We start from the raw sequence: 23893 nt of genomic DNA, 5'->3' as shown, positions 1-23893 counted from the left end.
CATTGCACATCACCTCATTTCAGAAAATGGTTTGTTGGAAGATTCAGTCTCTTTAAACCCCTCCTTTCTGAGAGCTTCCTCTGATCTGATTGGTCAGATGGCCCAGTCTGTTGTGATTGGTCGACTGCTTGAGTCAGAAACACAGCGAAACCTATTACATATCTGAAATTCAGCTCCGGATCTTCATCAGCAATTGTTACACAGTGATATGAACAGTAATAATGGTGTCGGTTTTACTGTGTTAATTCGAGTCCTCGTCCTTTCGAAGTGCCTCAAAATGGATTCGCAGGACAGAAAACAGCATCATCTCGACATGTCGGCAACATGAACCAAACCTTTCCAGTCTCAGTTGCAACTACATAGTTTAAGGGACGATAAGTCAAGTAGACGTTGTTCACGGGCAGCCAATGAAGACTACAGGCTGGCATTTTGCAAAGTTGTTACAAACCTACATGGATATGTAACAGGAAGTGAGACTGTAATTGATGACGACTTGTTTCAGCAGTTCAGAATTTATTGTTTCGTTAAGGAGACAATACATTTATTTGTCGTGCACTTTGTTATTGGAAACTTTGCAGACCTTTTACATTCACAAACAGCTGTATTACACTACATTAAAGGTCAAATTCAGAAAAAACTTTATAGGGCACTTTAATGTATGTTAAATGTCACATGTGTTTACATTTCAATCTTAATTTATATATTTCATTTTTATAGATATATATATATATTTAAATGTATATCCTTATCTCATGCTTATAAGTTCCAACTAGTGTTGTCATGATAGTGGAATTTCTAACTTCGATACAACACAAATTAGTGCAAAATATTGGAAATAATGTGAAAGTGAAAATAAAGTGTATCCCAAATTGTTGTTAAACTCGCAGCACACGCAGAGACTGATTTTGTTGCATTTACTGAGCTGAAAACACTGGATCGCGAGCTGCTTGCGTGCGCACTGAACACAGAGCCATGCTTCACTCTGAAACATGCAGCACCGCTGACTTTATACTCATTTAAACGACAAGTTTTGCTTCATCTGGGGGACTTTTTGCTGACGAATAAATGGGGAGGTCTAGGTGCAGGTAACACGAAGAAAGAGAACTTCTTGTTAATTTAGTACTGACATCGAAACAATAAAAAGATGATTGAAAATGGGCAAACCTGTTCTTTAAAATACACACTGTGGTGTTTGTTAACTCGCTGACGGAGAGAAGAGAGAGCGAGAAACCTCAGGTGGTGTTAGTGTATCGGAAATTAGTATTCCAAATCAAACTAGTATTTTGACAACAATATTTCTAAGTACAAATGATCTGGTCAAATCACATTTAAAGGCTGATGGCCTGATCATTTTGATAATTTCTCTAATCATCTGTTTGATAACATTGTCAATCATTGATTTTTTTGGCTTTAGAGGCTCATTGTTAGACTGTCTTGAAGAGGCCAGAGACGATGTAGTCTGTGTGAACTCCATCCAGGAGTCCGGTGCCGTTATTGTGAACGAACCAACAAGGCACTTGCTCTCCGTTCTTCACATCTTGTCTGAAATCTCTCTGCCAACCCCTGTTGACACAGAATAACGCAGTGTAATTGTGATCGACCCCTCCATGTTCAATGAAAGGGTAAACTGCACAGTGTCTTAAATTCACCTGGTAACTACAAGCTCTTGTCCCTTAACAAACATGATGGCATCTGGTTTCTTTGGATCCTTTCCTGGAAACGGTTCACTCACTTCAAACTCCAATCCATGGTAGAACTGACCTAAAGAGCCGTGAACAAGTTCAGAGTGAAACCGTCACAGACTGTCGCTCAGTAGAAGTTAAGCTGAGTTGACAGCATTTGTGGAATAATGATGATTACCACAGACATTGACTTTCCTCTTGTCCATCCTTTTTTTTGGGGCTAATTTAGTAATGTTTAAGCAATTTAAAAATATTCACCGTTTCAACAGTATAGCCACATAATGTAGAAATATGTAGGCTGACGTTATCATGATTTTGGTGTAAAAAAAAAAAGTTTATTAATCTTTTCTGTGCAAAGTCATATCCAATTTTACAGCTTTGTTGCCATGACAATGGAACACCATAATCCCTAAAACGACTGTAAAAAAACTTTACAAATCTAATAATATGTTTTTAACAGAAGAAACAATAAGAGATTTTATAAGCCTACTTTTCTGATTTAAAAAAACAAAATTGCCTCCTTTCGCTTCCATTCTTTCTTTCTTTCTTTCTTTCTTTCTTTCTTTCTTTCTTTCTTTCTTTCTTTCTTTCTTTCTTTCTTTCTTTCTTTCTTTCTTTCTTTCTTTCTTTCTTTCTTTCTTTCTTTCTTCCTTCCTTCCTTCCTTCAACATTACTCCACAAATGCTGTCTATTGAGCTTTACTTGTACAGTACCTGGACAATTCTTTTAAAGGGGAACATGGCAACTCTAGCCATTTCTTCGCCGATTTTCACTTTTGTTGTCGGGTGTTTTCTCATCGAGCTCCCCCTACAGCTGTGGGCCGTATATTTCACAACACTGTAGTAAAAAAATCTCACTTTCGGCACCCTCCTCCCCCCTTCTACCGCTGCTCATGTGCATTTGTTATTATGGGAGCCGGCTAACTTTATCGTGTGGAGCTATGTCTACTGAGGTGGGTAATACATCATACACAGTATCATATGGCGTGTGTGTTTATGTTGAATTGCCGTAAAGCAGTTTGTGTTTCTCGCTCGTTCTCACGAGACTTCCTATTTCCAACTTACTGGGACGTTAGTCCCCATGTTGCAAGGTTGGTTTTCCGCCGGGGAACGCTAGCCATTCTCACCAGAACAGGTTATTTAACCATCCAAATGATTTCTAAACGGATTTATTAAGTTGAAATAGTGGCCAGGTTCCCCTTTAATATGACATATACTGTATATTGTAGTAAGTCCTTTAAGTGTTTTACCAAGCAGGCCATGGACATTGCCTGAAAACAGGTGACTGTCCAGAGTGTAGAACCCGAGGTAGTCTTGATGATACGGATGTTTCTGCCAGACTTTGTGCAGGATAATAAGAAACTTGACTGAGTTTCTCAGGGTCACTGTTAAACTGCGATCTTTGATCACCTGCAGATCCATGCTGGAGAAAGAAGGACAAAGTTCTGTGAGGAGGTTTAGTCTTTTTCCAACTCCTTTTGAAGAGTACACATTTTAGTTAGCTCACAATGACCTGACATGAATGAAGTGAAAAGATGATGTGTGCTTCTCGAACGGAAGGCTGTGTCCTTCTTAGTCCAGGCTTGTGTAAGTGAGGCTTGTAGGCTAGACTCCTCAGCATTAAATGGCGGAATGAGTTGGTCTATTAAGTGTGCAGGGCTACGTCACACATGTTCCTGCCCCAACTGTCACGGCACAAAATACTATTAAAACTTAATATAATGCATTTAAAAATCTTTATATTAATGCAATACAGCCGTCTGTGGTCTTCCAGTTTAGTATTAAGTGATTAATTTAAACCAAAACAAAAGATAACATTTACAGTCCCTGACAAAAGTCTTGTCGCTTATCTATTTTGTAGAAACACCCGCTATTAACCTGACTTTTAATTAATCAATTGGTGTTAGAAATAGCTCATATGAAAAGCTAAAACCCTCCCAAATGATGTTTAATGCACTGAAATAAATTAGTTTCACTGAAAAAAGATTTATCATTTAATAAAGACAGAAAGGTCAAATTTTGGCAAGACAAAAGTTTTGTCGTCTATACAGAAATTGAACAAATTTACTGCAAATACAAATATATGTCAGCAAATTAAGTAGTGGTGCTGTGAGATCCAAATTTAATATCTTGTATGACTTCCATGAGCTTGAAGGACTGCATCCATGCGGTTTGGCAAGGATTCATACAATTTATTGATGAAGTCATCAGGAATAGCAAAGAAAGCAGTCTTGCATGCCTCCCAGAGTTCATCAATATTCTTTGGTTTCGTCTTCCATGCTTCCTCTTTCATCCTACCCCACATATGCTCAATGATGTTCATGTCTGGTGACTGGGCTGGCCAATCCTGGAGCATCTTGATCTTCTTCGCCTTGAGGAACTTTGATGTGGAGATGGAAGTATGCGATGGAGCACCATCCTGCTGCAGAATTTGGCCTCTTTTATGGTTGGGAATATAAGAGGTAGCTAAGATTTCTTGGTATTTTAGACTATTGATGTTGCCTTCCACCCTGATGCACTGATTCGACCATGGAGGCCATTTCGAGACAGAATCCGACAAACTGTTCTGGTTGACACAGGGACTTCAGGTGACCAGGTCTCGTGGAGCTCTGCTGCAGTGGAAAATGGGCTGGCCTTGGATTTTCGAGCCAATAAACGGTCCTCTCGAGCAGTTGTCTTGCGGGGTCTGCCTGACCTGGGCTTGTCAAAAACGTCTCCAGTGTCTTCAAATGTTTTTTTTTATCCTCTGTACTTGACGCTGAGACACATTGAAGGTGTCTGCCACATCAGCAGTGGATCTGGTCTTCAGCCTCTTGATAATCAAAACTTTAGTCTCAGGGTGAATCTTAGGCATGTTTACAGAGGTCTAGTTGCAGTTGATGTGAAGGTCTAGTGTACTAGGGTTGTTTTTATACACACCTGAGACCTAATTGATCCATTATTAGTCACAGGTGAAGCTCATATGACAAGGCGACAAAACTTTTGTCTTGCCAAAATTTGACCTTTCTGTCTTGATTAAATGATAAATCTTCTTTCAGTGAAACTAATTTATTTCAGTGCATTAAACATCATTTGGGAGGGTTTTAGCTTTTCATATGAGCTATTTCTAACACCAATTGATTAATTAAAAGTCAGGTTAATAGCGGGTGTTTCTACAAAATAGATAAGCGACAAGACTTTTGTCAGGGACTGTATGCCTTCATCTCCGAAAACATTATACTGTATTTGTCTTACATTTCATAATGAACCTTGTCTAAGATTATTATGAAATGTAAGACAAATACAGTATAATGTATACATGAAGTGCCGAATCGTTTTCCGTCAGTTCTTTTTCAAGAATTGGAATGTGTGCAAATGATTCTGGGGGATTTAAGAACGCGAAAATGAGCTGAATGAAGGACGCGAAACGAAGGCCGCTGCCTTCTAATAATATTTCAATTTGAGACAGCCTTTGACGAAGCTTGATGAATACATATGAATATGCAAGATATGCAGCCTTCCGATTGAGAAGCACCCGAGATCCTGCATCTTACTTGGGCCCTTTAACCGTGGCAGTCTCAGTCCAGAAGAGTTTTGCTTGTTTTCCCACATCAGACACTGAGATCTCTTTTGTGCTCACTGTCAATCTGATGCCAAACTTCTCATGAACGATTCCAAAGCGCCCAAAATAGGTGTTTACTTTTTCCCCAGGGATGACCTTCTTATCGCCAATGGTTTGTCCATTTACCAAAATACCTGTGGAGCACCAAAGAAACAAATAAAAAATACTAAAACATTGAACTTCAGAATAGCTCAGAAGATAACAACAGACATATTGTCCTCTTGAATTCTGTCATTGGTGAGTAGCTACTCTGGGGAGCTTAAGCCCCTGATTATTGTATACTGTCAGATAATACAGATTTTAATATAAAATTTGTGCACTTTGTTCGCCCTAGCCTAGTGGTGATGGAAAAATAGAAAAGGTTTTTATTTATTTAAACATGTTAAACACCGTTGACTTTCATCTGCTTTTTCAGCTTTTCTTGAAATGGCTAATAAGCCAATAAGTGCTCCTCTGCCGCCATCTACTGGCTATAGTGGTAATTTCATGTCTTTTTTATTTTTAAATAAAAGTGTTTGTTTGCCATCAAGTGTTTGCCAACAACTTTTAGTTTTGCAAATGGGAACAATCTTTGAAGGATGAACAAAGAATTTTTTTTGTCATCACATTAAATATAGACATTAGATTTCTATCTCGCTTGATCTCGCAGCAGTGTTATTAATACTATGGCGAATGCAAACTTTTTCTCTCTTGATCTCCCAGGTCTGTGTTGTAACGTTGTCGCGTGATCGAGATCGGCCTGCGGTGAATGGCACCAAATGGCACCCTAAACACTCGCGGTCTTTGACTGTCGGGAAGAAGTCTGCTTTCATAAAATTGACCCATGTGACTGGTTTTGTTGTCCAGGTTCACAAATGACAAAAGGGACACCATACGGTCGCATGGGCTTAATGGACACGCGCACGCGCAGCCATTGTAAGTCCACAAGACCGAAAGGGCATATAAAGTGTGCCATTTGGGACAGGGCCTAAACCTGCTCTGAACTTGCTGTGCTGTCTATTATTGGTCCAAGGTCATAAATGGTGCGTGCTGCGCAGCTCAATCTTGTAGGGAGGTTTCTTACGCTACTTCTTAGGTTTCTTCAACAGTGCGAAACCAGTCGATGCAAAACAAACAAACTGCAAGAATCAGTCCCAGTATGCTTTGCATGGGACTGCATTAGGACAGTAAATAAAGCAATTAAGTGTTATGTGATTTGAGTAAAGGGAAAGACTTGTTAGTGAGATTTCTGTTATGTTGGAGTTTTTGTTGTTACCAATTTCCTGAAGGGGCTTGGAAAGCTGCACTTGACAGCTTGAGAGAGCCACAATTCAAATAAAAATGTTGAATAGTTTAAACCTATTAGATTTAATATGAATCAATAATGCCAGGAGGGGGAACCACGTTTACGATAGAAGAACTGTGTTCTATACAGCTATTCCTGGGGAATGTTAATGTACTTTTCTGCTAAAATAGCAAGTTGTTTTTACCTTTAAGCGGGTCTCTAACCAGGTTGAAGATGGTACCAGGCTCGTCATCAATGTTGAAGCACAGAGCATCATTCTTTTCTGGCAGCTCAATGATGAAGTGTGGATCTCCATCAACTATTGACAAATTGTAAGAATAACACCGCTGATGTGACTTATGAATCTTTACCTACATTTCACATGGCCAGTACATGGTTTTAACATTTACCATAATATGTAGGTGGTGCGTAGCTCACATGTGAGTGGCTGGCCGGTATGAAACCTGCAAATAAGATAAAATAAATGCACCAAAATAGTTCACTTGGCTTTAAATAATGTAAAATATAAAAGAAAGCTTTAAAACTCTAATTTGCACATTAGTACACTATAGTCTCCATGCTCATGGCGTCCTGGACACCAGTATTTAAACGATTCATAAACAATTAATCACTGCCTGGCCAGCTAGATTTCGCTATGGAGATAACGGGTAGGATTATCATGATTGTTCGGTTGCTCAGCACATTGTGATTGTATTTTAGAACATTTGTTGTTTGTTTTTGGACTATGAAGGAGCGGATAATGTGATAGTGATGTCAGACTTAACCAGATTAATAAGGGTTAGTGTAATGGCTTACCACCATATCTGACAAGTTTTCCTCGTTCCTCTGTGGATGAATGTTGAGAAAAGAGTAAGTGTCATAAAACTGAATAAACATTAACAAAATCATCGAGAACACTGGAACTCGGTTTCTAAATGTATGGGCTTCTCCTCTGAGATTTATTTGCCATTTCCAAACTTCTGTTTGCTATTTGACAGTTTAGTCATACCTTCAGTCAGCTTGTCGGCAATGAACATGTCGCTTTTGGTCTCATCTTCAGGTTTAGTGACGACCATGGAGGTAAGCGGCGTAACAAAGTTGTACTTTAATGAAAGGCTTAAAGCTTCAGCAGTGGTGTTTCCTTTCTCCTCTGGTGTACCTTTGTCTCTGTCAAAAAATATTTTTGTATTATAATTGGACTTGATTCAAATCTTCTGGTTAAAAAATTATGAATAAAGTCAGAGCAAATTAAAATCAGTAAAAAGTTTATACTAGTCATTTTCACATTAGGTTAACTATGTAAGAAGGCTTGTTGATCTTTGATAGTTTTAGGTTAGGAACTGACTTCTTATCCAGGAGCTCCTGGATGGTCAGATACGCCCAGAGACGCTCAGTGAAGTCCCCAAAAATATACTCTTCATCAGGAAATATGGTTTCCCACTTCTGAGCATTTGTCTGACCTTTCAACTCAAAATTATTTTCAAACTGTTGCAAAACAAACAAAGCAGGATTAGTCCCCCAAACAAGCTCACCACTGATAATGATGGAAGTTCACTGAGAATTTGATAATAGATATTAATGATAATATAATATAATTCAATTGTTAAAATAATTGCCCCTATCCAGCTTAATATGCAGCAGCAGCTTTAATAAGCCTGACATAGCAACAGTAGCTCAACCAATGGTGTGAGTTTGGGGCAGAGCTATCTGTCTATGTCCAACCAATGGCTGACGAGGGGAGTGTGCCTCTTTAAAATTATCTGCATCATAAAGGCTTTTTTTTTTTTTTTTTTACTTACAAGGAGATGATTTTGCTGCACATACACCCAACAACCAATGTCCGCATTTAAAACAGATTTATATACAAATTACAATTACTATGGACCATGTGTATGTGTGTCTGGAACTATAGATTATTTACTCACCCCTTGTGCGGACACTTCAATTGCAAAGTTGTTTATGTCATTTAAGTCATTAAGTCGGCCAGCGACCATGATCTCCGAGCCGTTGAATAGCTGTTTAAAATGGCTTCTTGTCAATGAGTTAACAGTGTTGTCTGGATAGTGAAAATTCACCTCTGAAAGTAGAGGACTTGACACTTCTTCATAAAATCCCTGGGTGGAAAATAATAATAATGGTAATATATTAAAATACTCCATAACGGAAGGTATTGCTAAAGTTGAAAAATGTATCGTTACGTTTTTAGGACTTTATGATTCTTAAAGTGATTTATGAGATTTTTTTGAATGAAGATTGATTTAATTGAAAATAAAAAATAAAAAATTACTTAAGGAATCAATAATTTGCAAAGACCCCAGTTGTGATACCTGTAGCTGAAGCGGAGCATCTGAGTCCTCATAAATCCTGCGAACCTGGCCATTGTTCTGCTTGCTCAATGTATCCAAAAATCCATAGTCTGCATCGTTACCGAAGGCCAAACTGAACAGAGTGATATTCCCATTAATTGCATTACGAATGCTCTCTTGGATCTCAGGAAGCGATCTTGGCCCTAAGAATTAGTAAAATTTATGATTTAAGATTTACCATCACAGACGACAACAGGCGACAAAAATGAACAACAGCTACAAATAATTGATTAGTTAATCTATAGTCTGCTCTTGAGCCCAGCTTTTTTGAGCTTTCTTAGTCTGGAAACATTAAATGGTTGTTGGTATGTGCATACATACATCGGTTTGGTTCCCCATCAGTCAGCAAAATGATCATCAGGACCATATTCTCTGCGGCTGTCCCGTTACGCTGTTCTTCATACAGCATCTCCACACCATGAATGACAGCATCATGCAATTCTGTACCTGAGACACAAACAATAGGTGCTCGTGTCACACATTTGATTAGTGGTGCAGAATATATTTTGTCTTTAAAATGTGATATTTTGTCATAACTTTAAATTTGGAAGTAAAGTTTTCCCAGTTTTTTTTTTTTTTTTTTCAGTGTAGACGTTTGCAGGTCTAAAATAATGACTAACACATTTTAGATTCTTATAGAGTAACTTTCCTGATTTTCAATCTGCTTTGAAACTGTAACTGAACAATGTTCCCTTGTTCTCCTCATTACCTGGACAGAGAAATTCATGTTTATTTGTCAGTAAAAGTTAGCCTGGTCCTCCTACCAGACTCTCGTACATTTCATTTGTACAGAGAGTCTGGCCACTCTCCATTGACGGCGGGTATTCTGTTGAAGTTTAAAACTATTGGATCTGCCCAGAGTCACTCTGGATCTGCCATAACCAATCGCTAACGTTCGGTTGTGACGCACGCAACCCTACAACTCAAACTAGCACCGTTTGCCAATCACGTCTAGCAATCGGCAAAGCAAACTGTGGTACACGCCATTTACCAACAAGCGATGGGTAATTCGCAAAGCACAATGTTATTTTCTGTTTTCCCAGCACGCTACCATAGAACGGCATAAAGTAAGCGGTTTGAGAAGTAAGAGGCGGGGCACCAGTTAAAAAATGTCAAAGTTAAAGTTCACGCAAACAGGTATTAATAGACAAGGTTTAGTCAAATATTGATTGTTTATAGCTGAATTAGTTATATATACAATTATACACAACCGATTTTATTGGTTTATAGCCTACAGCAATCTTATTGGCGTAGACGGTTGAGGCATGAGCATAGCCTGCATGTACACGTCTGGTACGAGATTATGAATGATCTATGACGCTGTTTGGCCGTACTACAGAAATATTAAGTGATAACCATGACGATTTCAGTAACAATCAATTGGATAATGTTTTGATGAACTTACGAATCAAGTTAGATGAAGTTAGCCTACTGTAAAAATGTATTCGTATAGAGCTCAATTCACATCGTTTTCGTTTCAAAGTTTTACAAAAAGTCATATTGTAAGCTTTATTGAGCAGGTTTATGGCTGGACGATATCACGAAATATGTTGCTGATAAATGATACACTGTTTGAGAGTTAGCCTAGTTATACTATTAAATTAATTTACCCGATATATCAGTGCCACTTTTAGTGGGCAATGAGCATGACTGCATGAAATCTTCAACTACGGGCACTTTTGGCCTTGTGAACTTGAGGTAAAAAAAAGTGTTCAAATCAAAATTGTCACAGTCTAACAGTTAAATATAACTACTCTAGTTTAATGATCCATAAGAGAACGCACTTACATTATAAGACAAATTGGTGTTTTTTGACATATTTTCCGATCCGCACTGAACAAATGTCATTTCCATCACATGCAAATATTTGATTATTATTTAAAATTATTATGATATACATAATTTCTTAACAGTGTAAGACCACTTTCACACATAGTTTTACCAATTTATACCTATATTGCAATTACCATATATTTGTTGATTAAGTAAATTAATTGTCATGAGGCCCAAACACAAAGCTTACATCCACCACAACCTGAAATATAATATTGCATTGGTTAGATACATTTCAGAAAAATAACTACTTGTGTTATTACATTAAGTGGAACATTATCCCATAAACTATGCAGTAATTTTTAATGAGTGATTCGAATTTTGTACATATTTTTTAAAAAGTTATGAGGTGGTGGAAATGACTGGGTGTTGTGGAAATGACAATGAATGGACGTCCATGTAGAAAAACAGAAAACATTTATTTGAAACCCATTTAACAAATCATTAGTCATTACTCTGTTTGGTTCCATAACCAGATGAACAGTTACAGTCTTACTGTAAACAACTTTAACCACAAATAGTGAGACCTTTATCCAGTTGACCTCCGCAGCATCTTAAAAATAGATGAAAAGGCATTTAAACAAATATATATTTGAATAAATACATAAGCGCTGTACATTTCAATAAATAAAATATTCATATGTAGCCACTCAATCTATGAATTCCACCTTGTAAGCATAAATGTCATTTCCACCTCACCTTTGTCATTTCCACCCAAGAAGGTAATGTGGTGGAAATGATGGTAATGTGGTGGAAATGACGGTGGTGGAAATGATAATCCTACAGTATTTTGTAAAAAAATCCAAGCTAGTATTACAGATTAGCTATGAATTGGTAGTTAGCATTGCATGCATGCAAAATACATCTATTTGTGTTAAAAAATCTATTTGTTTACAAACTCATTTATTGTTACGCCATGTTTGGAAATGACATACAATAAAAATATTTTCATTTAAAGCAACATTTACCTTGAGTTTTCTTCTCCAAGTTGCTGAAGAAATGTAAAATCTCCTCTATGTCAGACATGTGCTGTGATGTCATTGTTCATATCCATAGAAACTACCCAAACAATCTTTCAAAAAAACTTTTTAAAGGGACATTACAGTGTTGTGGTGGAAATTACGGCAATACTGTGGGACAACTATATTTTGTATATAAAATCACATTAATAGTTGTCTGACCTTAAATACCTCAATTATGTTTTGATTCTTTTACTGATACTTTATTCAGTCATATTAAAAAAAAATAGATAAATAATTTTTTTACACTTCTTTTTCATTATTGAAGGTCAGAAGTCTGGGTGTGGGACAAACACAAAACAGCAATATTTGCATGTATAATGATGTTTAAAAAGGCGAAAAAATCATCGTAGACTACTGGTAAAAAGTTCCTAAAGTACTTTCATTGTAAATTTAACTATGAAAGTGTTAATTTTTCAAAATTAAATGTTTTTTTATAAAATATGATCAAAGGACATGAAAGTGCCCATAGTCTAAGAATTGCCCATAGACAATATTTTTCCGCATGCTATGGCTCCGTAATTTTACTTCATTCATGCTTCTTCGTTTTTCCATTAGGATCTGTGAATAAACACAACATCTGGATTTTACACAGATGGTGTAGGCCTAATAATTCACTGTATTTCAGTAAAACATCAGATAAATCCGAAAGTGTGATTTATTTTATTTTAAAGCAAAACCACCGTGACAAATAAGACAATAATAGGCTACCAAATAGAATACAAGCCCTGCATGGCCATTGGGTTTTGTGCGTTCAATGGGAATAAAAAACGCGCAGTGCTAAAATGTGAAAATAAATAAAGAATTTTTTTTTTTTTTTTTACTAAAACAGATGTTATTATGTCGATCTTTAGCAAATATTATTATGTATACACGTGCTCAAGAGCGTATTTAAGCAATAGGCCTACATGTTCATATCACTTCTCTGCTGGGTATTTTATTATTTTATTATATTATAATTTTACAGATTTACAGCAGTGGTTTTTATGGTTATGCAGCTAGCTATATGTGAGTGTTAATATTTGAAACCATTTTTACATACATTACATATGGAGATTAAAACATGAACACACAATGCGGGGGTGGATAAATAAATAATTGGATTTTTAATATGATGTCACAGTTGTAGGGCCTATGTTAACCGGTTGACACTTATTAGAAAACATGAATCTTTAAAAAACAGGGCTTTACAGAACCAAAACCAATATATAGGCCCTCATATTTTATTAACAGGTAAACAACAAGGAAACATGAGTTCGCCATTAAACATTGTATTTGCACTTTGTAGGCTACCAAATAATTGGACAACAAATCTCGTTAAAAAATGACAACAAAAAACGGTCGTGCTTTAGAATTTATAATCAGCAGCTTACATTCTTACAGTGAATTATCATCAAATCATCCCGAGTTTGTGCTGATCCACGGATCCTGATAGAAATATAAATAAGCCAAGTGAATGACGCGCTAATGACGCGTGTCTTAAGAATGACGCGTGTCTTAAGTACAATACAACAATAGTCAATAGATCTTAACTAAAATTACCATGGTAAACAGATAATAATACGATTAAAGTTAGCATTTAATATTTCTTTAATAAGGCCAAATCATTCACAAAATCGAAAAACTCTGCAGGACAGCAGCCCTCCAGAACCGAGTTTGGTGACCCCTGGTCTACTCTTCACCAATAAGATTGCGGTATTATAAACCAATTAAATTGGGGGTGGGCGGAGCGACACGTGTTGACCCGCCCAAATGTGTCGCCCTGCCCCATCGTCCAGACTGCACTCTGGGGTACTTGGTTTATTATGACCATACAGCCCTTTGACTGGATTATTTCTTAAATAATTATATAAATGTATTATTTGACCTACACATTTAGTTACGTTTGCATATGTTTGAAAGTGTATATTCGCTTATTTATCCGATTTAAAGAACTTAAAAAAAATGATTTTATGTCATTTTACATGGACAATATAAAAGGGTAGCCTACTAATGTAACGAGCAGACATTCTGCACCAGGAACGATATACCTACACTGTATGCCTACCATATGCAATGTGTAGCCTATAGGCTACTGCAATTTTTTTCGTATTCTCAAAGCTTCTAAGAATACTCTCAGAAAACTCCTAATTTATCTTAAAACTTATACGTAGGAGTCTTCTACGGATCTGAAAGCAACTCTGAGTGAGGAAAAGACAAAAACGTTATAAAAAAGATGTGATTTTTGTTATAACTTTATGTCTGATAACTTTCAGTAGGCTGGACCAGAAAAGCACGAACACGTGGATTAAACAAATCACAGTTATTAAAACTATATTGACAGTCAAAAAGTTTTGCTTATAAATGTATGTAAAATAAAGTAATAAAGAACTTGCGATTATTGTAGGCTACTGTGCGCGGTGCGGGCTGCAAACGCAGCCGGTGTGAAAGCACAATGGGCACGCCCGCGCAGCAAACGCTCTTCCGACGCGCCACAGGCGTGCTGTATGAAACCGGCCTTAGAATAATTTTAATGTGGCGATCGGGTGCGGATATCTATAAATCAGAGAAAATTATGTTGCGGGTGGGTGGCGGTGCATTATTAATTAGAAGCAGCCGATTCGGGTGACGTTTAATATGATCCGCGCATCTAATGTATAGCCTCAGTATTAAACGACCAAGCTTTAGATGATTTTTTTCCACAGAAAATGAATGACACAAAACCGTTTAAAACTTAAAAACCATACATATGAAATAATAGCCTACAATAGAATGCGTTATGCAATGATTTAATAAATTCTGTTGGTTGGAAGTCTTATTTCTCTGATGATTGGCTACACTGAATTTCTGAAAAATTCTATAGTTCATAAAACGTCTTAAGTGTGGCTTAGGCTACCCTGTACCATCTGGAAGCCTTACAGCATGGCCACCAGTTTGAGAACCACGATTAGGCTAAAATCTGTGTTAACGGACTTTACAATTATATTACAAAATGGAGGTGTGAACTTAAAGATATTAAATTCGATATTTTATTAAGATATTACATAAGAATGGGGTTGCTCATGCCAATATCTTATATCGTTGGATTCTTTATTGGATTATAGGCTATTCTATGTTCCAAATATAATTGCTTTCTACTAATTCAGCTATAAACAATCAATATTTGACTAAACCTTGTCTATTAATACCTGTTTGCGTGAACTTTAACTTTGACATTTTTTAACTGGTGCCCCGCCTCTTACTTCTCAAACCGCTTACTTTATGCCGTTCTATGGTATCGTGCTGGGAAAACAGAAAATAACATTGTGCTTTGCGAATTACCCATCGCTTGTTGGTAAATGGCGTGTACCACAGTTTGCTTTGCCGATTGCTAGACGTGATTGGCAAACGGTTTGCCAGAAATTCCAGAATATACCCTGACCTCTCAGCCACTCCCCCTGTTCGCTGATTGGACCGGTAAAAATTTGGCCGGAGACAACCCAAGAATATACCGCAAACCCATGACGGAGTACTGAAGGAGAATGAAAATTGAGCGGAAGTACGTGGAGGGCGGAGCCAGGCTAAGTAAAAGTCTGCTGGATGATGTAAAATGCTCCGGGGCTTTCGTGACAATTATAGATTATACTTCCACATTTTGTATCCCTGTTATTGTAACAACGGTTATTGCAAGGGTAGGTTTATCACTGCAATTTGTATTGTAGGCCTACTTTGTCTACGCTTTAAACAGCAGTATGATAAAAATGGAAAACTATATGGCAACAGCTTTCTTACGTGTACACCATTACGTTTTGCTTCGGGGCATTGCGAATTGGCAGTTTCTTTCAGTTTTTCCCCTCCGTTTGGCCTAAAATGAAAGCTGTGTTCGAAATCGCCCCCTATACCCTCATTCCCTATTCCCTACATTACTCCACAACTCACTTGAAGGAGTGAATGAAATCGAGTTAGTGAATTCGGACACAGAGTGTGCCGGAGGCTTAGCAAACTAGCGACTCCAGTGGTAATGAAAAGATTTATCCTGAACTCTGTCATGGAAACTAGCATTTTTTAAACCTTAATTGAACAATTTAAAAATCAATTAAAAGGAATTTATACCTATATAAAATTGGAAAATTGGATGGATGATTCAGCTGTGGGAATGCATGCCCTCACAGTTCATTATGGGTATTCTCTAGCTGTTGAGTGTACAGCAGTTGTACACTCGTTATTGTGGTGCATTATGGGATTAAATGAGTACACTCAATAGTGTCCACTATGGTTTCCGACACCACTACACAAGGCTGTTCCCTCAAATAGTGCTCTATTTAAGGGTATAGGGGGCAATTTCAGACACGACCATTAAATACTGACTACAAACAAACACAGGGCTTTCAGATTTTCTTTTGCAAAGTTCTCCATTAACGATAGTTTGCATCCTTTAGCCGCTGCCTACAACGTGCTGGATTCTTCACTGGAAAGTGGAAACCAAAAGTAACTCGCTTCTGTTAAACGTTTACTCTGTTTTTGCGCCCGGGAACAATACAAGTTGACACCACCATTATGACTAAAAGTTTGCCAATAAATATTTCCTACTAAAGCAAAGCATTATTTGACTCTGGTAAGCGTATTCATAGCAGACTGGTGGGAGTGACCTTGGACAGCAACATTCCCAGTGCATTATGGGTGTTGAAGTTTTCCTACCTATTTGGCAAAAGGGAAGACAACAGCCTTTTTTTCTTTGTTTTCTCTAGTCAGGTAGTACCAATTTATTTATTTTTTCGCTTTTGTTCTGTATATTGAAAGCCCATTTTGCCTGTGGTGAAGTACACCTTTAATGTAAGGTAAACTATATTAAGTGAGATTTGCTGTTCTCAGTGCATAGGCAACTTTAGGGATTCTTTCACCAATTTAAGTAAATATGAAATTCTATATATTTATTGACATTCCCAGTTAATATAACATGGAGCAGCAAAATTAAAGCAATAATCCAGGTTTAATATGAGTAAAGCTCTGTTGAGAATCTTCATGAATTACGTATTCACAGAATACATGTACTATGTTTATGACAAATGATTAGAATAAATCTGCCTAGAACAGTAGTTCCACCCCTTTACAATTAATTTAGCATATTTGTAAAGGAAGAATTAATGTTCTTTAACAAATAAAAGCTTAAATTTTTGCTTTTAACCCTCAAATGGTTCCTTTCCTAGTCACGTTGCATTGTACTGTTGTGCTTTATTTAATGTTTTTATATGGATTGCACCAAATTAATCTTGTTTATAATTTGTTCAGTGATAATCTCAGTTTATATATTTCATATTCATACTTACCCCCTATAACTTCAATTGTTTTGACATATTCCTGGGCTGCATGCACATTTTCCTTTGTTGCTTTACTTAAATGTGGCCGCCATACAACAAAGGTGTTTGAAAAGACGATGATCGCAAAGTAGTCATCCTCTGGTAGTTCACCCAGGATGGTCACTAGGGCCTCTTTGGTCTCGTTTCGGAAACAAACGGACAAATTAACTGTCCCAAGTACTGACAATCTATTGAAAACAGTATTTTCTCATTTAACAGACATCATAACTCACCTGACTCATTTTTTTCCCCAGCATAGAGTAGCTGTTGTCTATCACAAAAACAACCATCTTTGGTACTCGTGGAAGACTGGCTGGTGCAAAGAAATGCACAAAGTAACCATTGACAACCTGTAGATGACACACACACACACACACACACACACACACACACACACACACATCTATTTATATATATTTCTATTTTTTTAGAAAGAAAGAAAAGTAAAAAGAGTAAAGGAAATGGAAGGGAGAATGGACTAATGACTGGGATATAAAGGTGCAGTAAGCGCCTTGTAAACACAGTAAACACACTTGTGGGTCAGGCCAGGGTGTCAGTTGAGTGTATAAGTTGCATTGACATACCATGGCTGCCTGGTCATGTCAATGCAACTAATATATTTTTATTCATTGCATGCAGGATTAATATACTAGTTACTGTATGTTACTATGTGTTACATATAATTTGTATTGTTACATAAAACAGAAAAGTAAGTAAATTAAAGCGATCTGGTTGTTATATTCATGTCATGTGAAATCAACGGCACTGCCAATGTATCTATTCACGACATGATTTTGCAGCGTTGAGTATTGTAGCTCATCACAGGGATTTCTGTTGGAAATAATGACCAATCAGAGGTGTTTAAATTACCGGTAGTGAGAATCCGCTCAGTGGCTCTCAAAATGTCTTTCTTGTCATTCGTTCGTCATCTTCACTTTATTTGCATTATTTTTGCTGGTGGAGCATTATTTTGCTCTTTGAGAGCATTTGTATGGGTGCAATGATTGTTGTGGTTCGACCTGTTTTAATTTCTCTACAAAACATTTGCTAATTATTGCCCGCTGTGAGCTGATACAGTGACCGGTCCACCGTTCTATTCAACTATACATAATCAATTCAACTTTATCTTTACATTCTTAACTTTAATGCTGATTTTGGTTAATATTAGCCGTCAAGCACTCCCTTTCGCTGCGCTCCGATGTCACATGACTGGGAGCTAATTACCGCGCAAAATGTAGAGTCGAAGACAGAAAATGAAAAGAACACTGTGAGATTTCTTTTGTAAGCTGTGTAAAGTTACAGATAACGTTAGTCGCAGAGTTGGAGATGCCGATCATGTGGTGAATGTGGATCCACCTGCGGAAAAGAAGGCTTACAGTTTTTGAAAAGAGTGTCTGAAAGACTTTGAGAGGCTCGCTATAAAAAAGATTCAGTGATCTGCGTTCACTATAAAGCCTGTGGGACAGAGGTGAGCCACTCAAGATTTAGGTTCGATTGTTGAAGCTTTTCATCATCAGGATGCTGCCGATTCAGTTGTCATTTTTACTTTTATAATCATAATGAAATCTGACCTGAATGTCACCAATGTCATGAGCACGGTTGACATCATACTTAATGAAGAAATCTCCATCAATGAGTGTGCCGTCACACTCAGAGCATTTCCTCTGTTGATCCAGTGTTGGAGAGAAGGACACATGGGCCTGAACAAAGGTTACAATTTGATATCATTATCATCACTACCATTATTATTGTCTAGCAGAGATTCTGTTTAGTTATTAGTTAGTATACTAAAAATGCTTTACACTAAGTGGCATCCATTCATCCAAAGTTTTTTGAATAGTCACCTTCTTATCACTGACAGTTTTGTCCACTAGAGGGAGCAGCTCATTGGTAATGAATGTACCATAGGCGTCCACAAATGTAATTCCCTGAGGCTCATAGATATCTGCCACAATCTGAGGATGAGAGACAGGACTAATTAGTCATTTATTTCAGCTTTTAATTATAATTGCATAATATGAATTCAGTCAACAAGTCATTCATTGTTTAAATGCGAGGTGTTCAAATTAAGAGAGGAATTATTACTGCTAAAAATTTTGGTCACTTTACAATACTGTCTCATTTGGTAACATTAGTTATTATTTAACTATACTTCTACAGCATTTATTAATCTTAATGTAAATCTCAGCATTTACTAATACGTTTTTAAGATCAAACGTCTTTAAACACTAAGACGCAAGACACTTTAACAATGGCATGCATAATAGATCTATGTAATCATATTAATAGGCAGGTACACTGCTAAAAATGATTTTGTGAAGTAAATGCTACAGAAAAAAACAATGTAATTTACATGAAAAAGTTAGTTCAGGCAATAAAAAAAAAAGAAGTAAATTCTATATTAGTACTCAATTCAAGCGTATAGAAATGAAAATGTTAATATCAATGTTATAAAATTAAGTAAAATTACTCAACCTTTCTGATACTGGTGTTCCCATCATGCACTGGGCCTTGAATAATTAATGAGGTTGATTTTTCACTGTTTTCCAGCTGTATTATAATTGCTTTTGTTGTTAGGATTAGTAACTTGCCATTTTGTGACATTTGGAGTACATTTTCTACTCAAAATGACACATTCAAACACAAAAGCGATCCGTCAAATTTTACCGTCATTGTGTATTGTCTACCAAGTATTGAGGTCTCTGCGTTCACATGAAGCGCAACCTCTGAACTGTAGATATGGTGTTTCACATAATATCTATTGTATAAATTACTTAGATATTTAGTAAGCCATATACTTAAAACGTGTGGTTTAATTCAGTGTTATATCGTTTGAGTGAAATGTATTGCAAAGGAAACTTCAACTAAATAAATATTACTCAATCTTTTACAAGTTAAAATTACTTATTTTCTTTGTTACTTTCACTTTACTTAGTTAAGTAGAGTTTACTTAATTCCATATGTGAAATTTACTTAAAAAATAGGCTATTCGTGCAAAAACGTGCCAAAGAAAAATTAAGTAAATTTTACTTATTGTTTTTTTTTTTCAGTGTAGTTGACAAGTAACATGTCCATGAACATTAAATTTTTTTAAGTTTTCCACCACTTCACTTATTAAAAATATATCATGTGGCTTCTCAATTAAAATCTGCTGCAGTCAGTTAACAGTGAACCTGGAAGTGCTGGACCAGCTGTTTGGGTTTGACTCTGATCATGAGCTCATATTTGCCAAACTGTCGCTGAAGAAGTTCCTCATGGGTGAGAATAAATACGACACTGCTGTCTGCTGCGACGTTCACAGAAACAGAAAACTTCTCCATTTTTCTACCTGAAGCCCTGAAATACCAGAACACCAGTTAGTTAGTAGGATTTGAGCAACAAGCAAGTTCATGTTGACTTCTTATTTTCTTCTTCTCACTTGACTAAACCAGCAGTCTGGCCAGATGACACAGCCTTCTGATACTGCTCCTTGGCCTTCTCTTTTTCCTTCACTACACCTGTATATGTCTTGCCATCAATCTCCCTGAAAATCCAAAAATGTCACGACATTAGTAGCAATAATTTAAAAAAAAGCAAACATAAAACCGAAATGCAGTAGATTCTCATGGCTCATGCTGAGTTCTGATGGGAAAGGACTGACATGCTAAAGTTGGTGATGAAAGACTTCTTGGGTAACTCCACCTCAAAGGACACTTCCTGTGAGATGTTGGCCTTATTCAGAGCTTTCGTGGTCATGACAGTGTGGGCGAAACGTGATGTGACTTTACAGTCCACCTTCACGCTCTGTACCTCTATCTGAAAAAAAAAAAAAAAAAAAAAAAAAATGCAACGAAAAGGTGATATACTTTGTCATTTCAACAATGACAACAATTCTTTCCTATGGTACATTGCTTGGTAACTGATATATAAACCTCTTGTTGCAACAAAAGTATTTTTATTACTGAGTAGTTTAAGCAGTCCCTTTCAAAGGACCTTTCCAAAACTAGCTGAACTTTTAGTGAAAGGACAAAATATTCCACAAACAACACATGTTGCAACCGCGATTGTCTATTGACTTAGACAGCGGTCATTTCAGGATAAAGGTTGAGCTTGTTGAGGTCAGTGTCAGCTGCACTATAAAATGTCAAATAAACTATATTGTAATTAACTAATTTTATTCGTCAAATGTTATGAATAACCACAGTAAAATGGCACGCAGAAACATGCACACACAGCTAAATTAAAGGGTTAATTCACCCAAAAATTTGAAATCTGTCATTAATTTCTCACCCTCATGTCGTTCCAAACCCGTACAACTTTTGATCATCTTCACAACACAAAACACAATCTGAGAGATTTCTGTTCCTCAATTGACAGTCTATGCAACTACTTTGATGCTTCAAAATGTTCATAAAAATATAGTGAAACGAATCCATATGAATTGAGTGGTTTAATCCAAATTTTCTGAAGAGACACGATTGCTTTATATGATGAACAGATTGAATTTATGGTTACTAAACCGCTTAATTCATATGGATTGGTTTTACGATCTCTTTATGAACTTTTTGAAGCGTCACAGTGGTAGTTGTGTAGACTGTCAATGGAGGGACAGAAATCTCTCAGATTTCGTCAAAAAGATCTTCATTTGTGTTTCGAACATGAATCGACGATGACAACAACATGAGGGTGTTTTTGGGTGAACTAAATTAATTGAATAAAATGTAATAAAATATAATTCATTAACTTTATATAAATTAATAACTGTATCATTAGGCAACAAAAGTATTTTTTTTAAGAGTCAAATCAGTTAAAGATAGCTCATTAACTGCCCACATTCATTTCAAATGGACTTTCAAATCAATGGATTGACGAGATTGTGTGAGATATAATGAAGAGTTCCCACCTCAGCACTGCTCACACTTCGCTTCTGTTAGGAGGCAATTGGAAAATTTATTTTGTATGACAACTATGTGTTGTTGTAAAATGTTAATATAGTCAAGCTAAACACACACACACACACGCGCGCACACACACACACACACACACAACACACACACACACACACACACACACACACACACACACACACACACACACACACACACACACACACACACACACACACACACACACACACACACACACACACTCCAATGGTCTAAAACTCAAACTGGTCCTCGCAAAGATAGTTGTACAAGTACACACACACACACACACACACACACACACACACTCCAATGGTCTAAAACTCAAACTGGTCCTCGCAAAGATAGTTGTACAAGTACACACACACACACACACACACACTCCAATGGTCTAAAACTCAAACTGGTCCTCGCAAAGATAGTTGTACAAGTACACACACACACACACACACACACACACACACACACACACACACACACACACACACACACAAATAGCCAACTTAATGCATTTGACTACTTTCTGTACATCAGTGGTTCTCAACCTTTTTGACTCAAAGTCTTTTCATTATTGGCTTGGATATTTACTCTGGTGTTTCTGCTGTGATTATGACATTGCTGCTTGTTTTTGAACAGACACCTGACATTTGTTGATTACATTCATTAAAAGTCCCGTAAACGCAACCGTAAAAGTAAAATCTCTACCAGTTAATCGTGTCTACTGGTATATCGCCCACCCCTAGGATTCATGTATGCCTATTCATGCACCAGCATATCCTACATGTTCACAGCAGCGTGTCTGTGTATCTATTGGCAATCACAAGTCTGTATTTGCTTTTTAAATATATATTTGAAATGAAATGAATTGAAATGATGTTGGCAGAGGCCCCCCAGTTGGCCCCGGCCCCCTGATTGAGAACCACTGCTTTATGTAATCTATTGGCAAAGCAGTCTTTTAGGAACATTGTTGCAATACCTTTAAGAGTCTGGCCGTGCTGGTTTCACTGTCCTGGAGGGGCAGAAGAGGACACATCACTGTACATATAAACTATGACGGCTGAACTGTTTTCCCATATTTGATACTGTAATGACATTGAAGACATACTGCAGCTCATAATGTTACTGATCACTGCTGATGTGTTAATGATTATAAGGCACTTTATTAGTGCAGCAAAACATAAATTAGGATAGCAAAAGCAGACCTACCCATTGCTCGTCGCCTTTTGTGATGACCAGGGTCTCAAAAGACCCTAAAGTAAAACATACGCACACAAACACACAAAATATCCACCCTGTAGACATGGTGCACTGTCTGCTCAATCGCATTCAGGACTACTGAATACTCTGAACCCTTGTGTACACTTTAAAGCAGAGCACAAACCTGATTGAGTGGGAGTTGGTGGATTTGTGATCTTTGTTCCTGAATTCTTGAATTGAGTGCAGTATTGATAATTTGCCTCATGGTATTGTCGTTTTAGACTTTGAGGGTGCGAATTACGATGCAAATGGTTTGTTAAAATAACCACAATATTAATGACAACAGTAAAATAAGAGTGCTGTTTATCTGTTAGTCAGATGCACATGAAAGTTGTGTTCGTTACTATAACAAACCCTACACACTTTCTTTCAGAATCATCATTGGTTGGTAGAAAGAAAAATTCAATACATAAAAGCTTTTTAATTAAAATGAAGATAAGCAAAAGACCCACTTGTCATGTGAGGTGTATCCGGTATAAATAAATATATTATGAATAATGCAATGAAATGTCAGTCACTAGTGAACGAGCTAGAGAAACAAACAGGTGTTTTTTTCTTTCTCCCCCCGTTCCCTGACCCTTAATTCACACCCTGCTTGATGTTGTTCTTGCTCACGCAGCTTTCTTCCCTCAATGAGTTACTAACTGATTTCA

General features: G+C 37.0%; 1 protein-coding gene across 1 annotated transcript; it reads right to left on the bottom strand.

The window, feature by feature from the left end:
• Positions 1–493: 493 nt before the first annotated feature.
• On the bottom strand, positions 494–23837 carry itih3a.1 (inter-alpha-trypsin inhibitor heavy chain 3a, tandem duplicate 1). The gene is made up of 22 exons (XM_084101382.1): positions 23190–23837; positions 22960–22992; positions 21962–21985; positions 20720–20874; positions 20498–20602; positions 20253–20415; positions 18924–19034; positions 18651–18779; positions 17313–17429; positions 17050–17218; positions 9234–9359; positions 8874–9055; positions 8472–8660; positions 7892–8031; positions 7556–7713; positions 7363–7392; positions 6957–7010; positions 6752–6865; positions 5215–5416; positions 2932–3104; positions 1650–1761; positions 494–1563 (listed from the first exon to the last, which is right to left on the bottom strand). Exons 1-22 carry the CDS (start codon positions 23307–23309, stop codon positions 1425–1427), a joined length of 2745 nt encoding a protein of 914 aa, XP_083957508.1. The 5' UTR covers positions 23310–23837; the 3' UTR covers positions 494–1424.
• Positions 23838–23893: the final 56 nt, after the last annotated feature.

The sequence above is a fragment of the Abramis brama genome, assembly GCF_963993115.1.
Source record: "Abramis brama genome assembly, chromosome: 23".
Lineage (NCBI taxonomy): Eukaryota > Metazoa > Chordata > Actinopteri > Cypriniformes > Leuciscidae > Abramis > Abramis brama.
Note: the sequence above shows the minus strand (reverse complement) of the source record. Positions and strands in the feature narration are given on the sequence as shown.

What these genes read in the sequence shown, in the direction of transcription:
- itih3a.1 (XM_084101382.1), bottom strand. Translation starts at nt 23,309, where the DNA reads ATGCGATTGAGCAGACAGTGCACCATGTCTACAGGGTGGATATTTTGT. An exon ending in GAAGTGTGAGCAGTGCTGAG is followed by an intron (nt 20,875 to 21,961) that starts GTGGGAACTCTT and finishes TTTTTTTTTCAG; the next exon opens with ATAGAGGTACAGAGCGTGAA. An exon ending in ATGACATTGGTGACATTCAG is followed by an intron (nt 17,430 to 18,650) that starts GTCAGATTTCAT and finishes TGTCATCTACAG; the next exon opens with GTTGTCAATGGTTACTTTGT.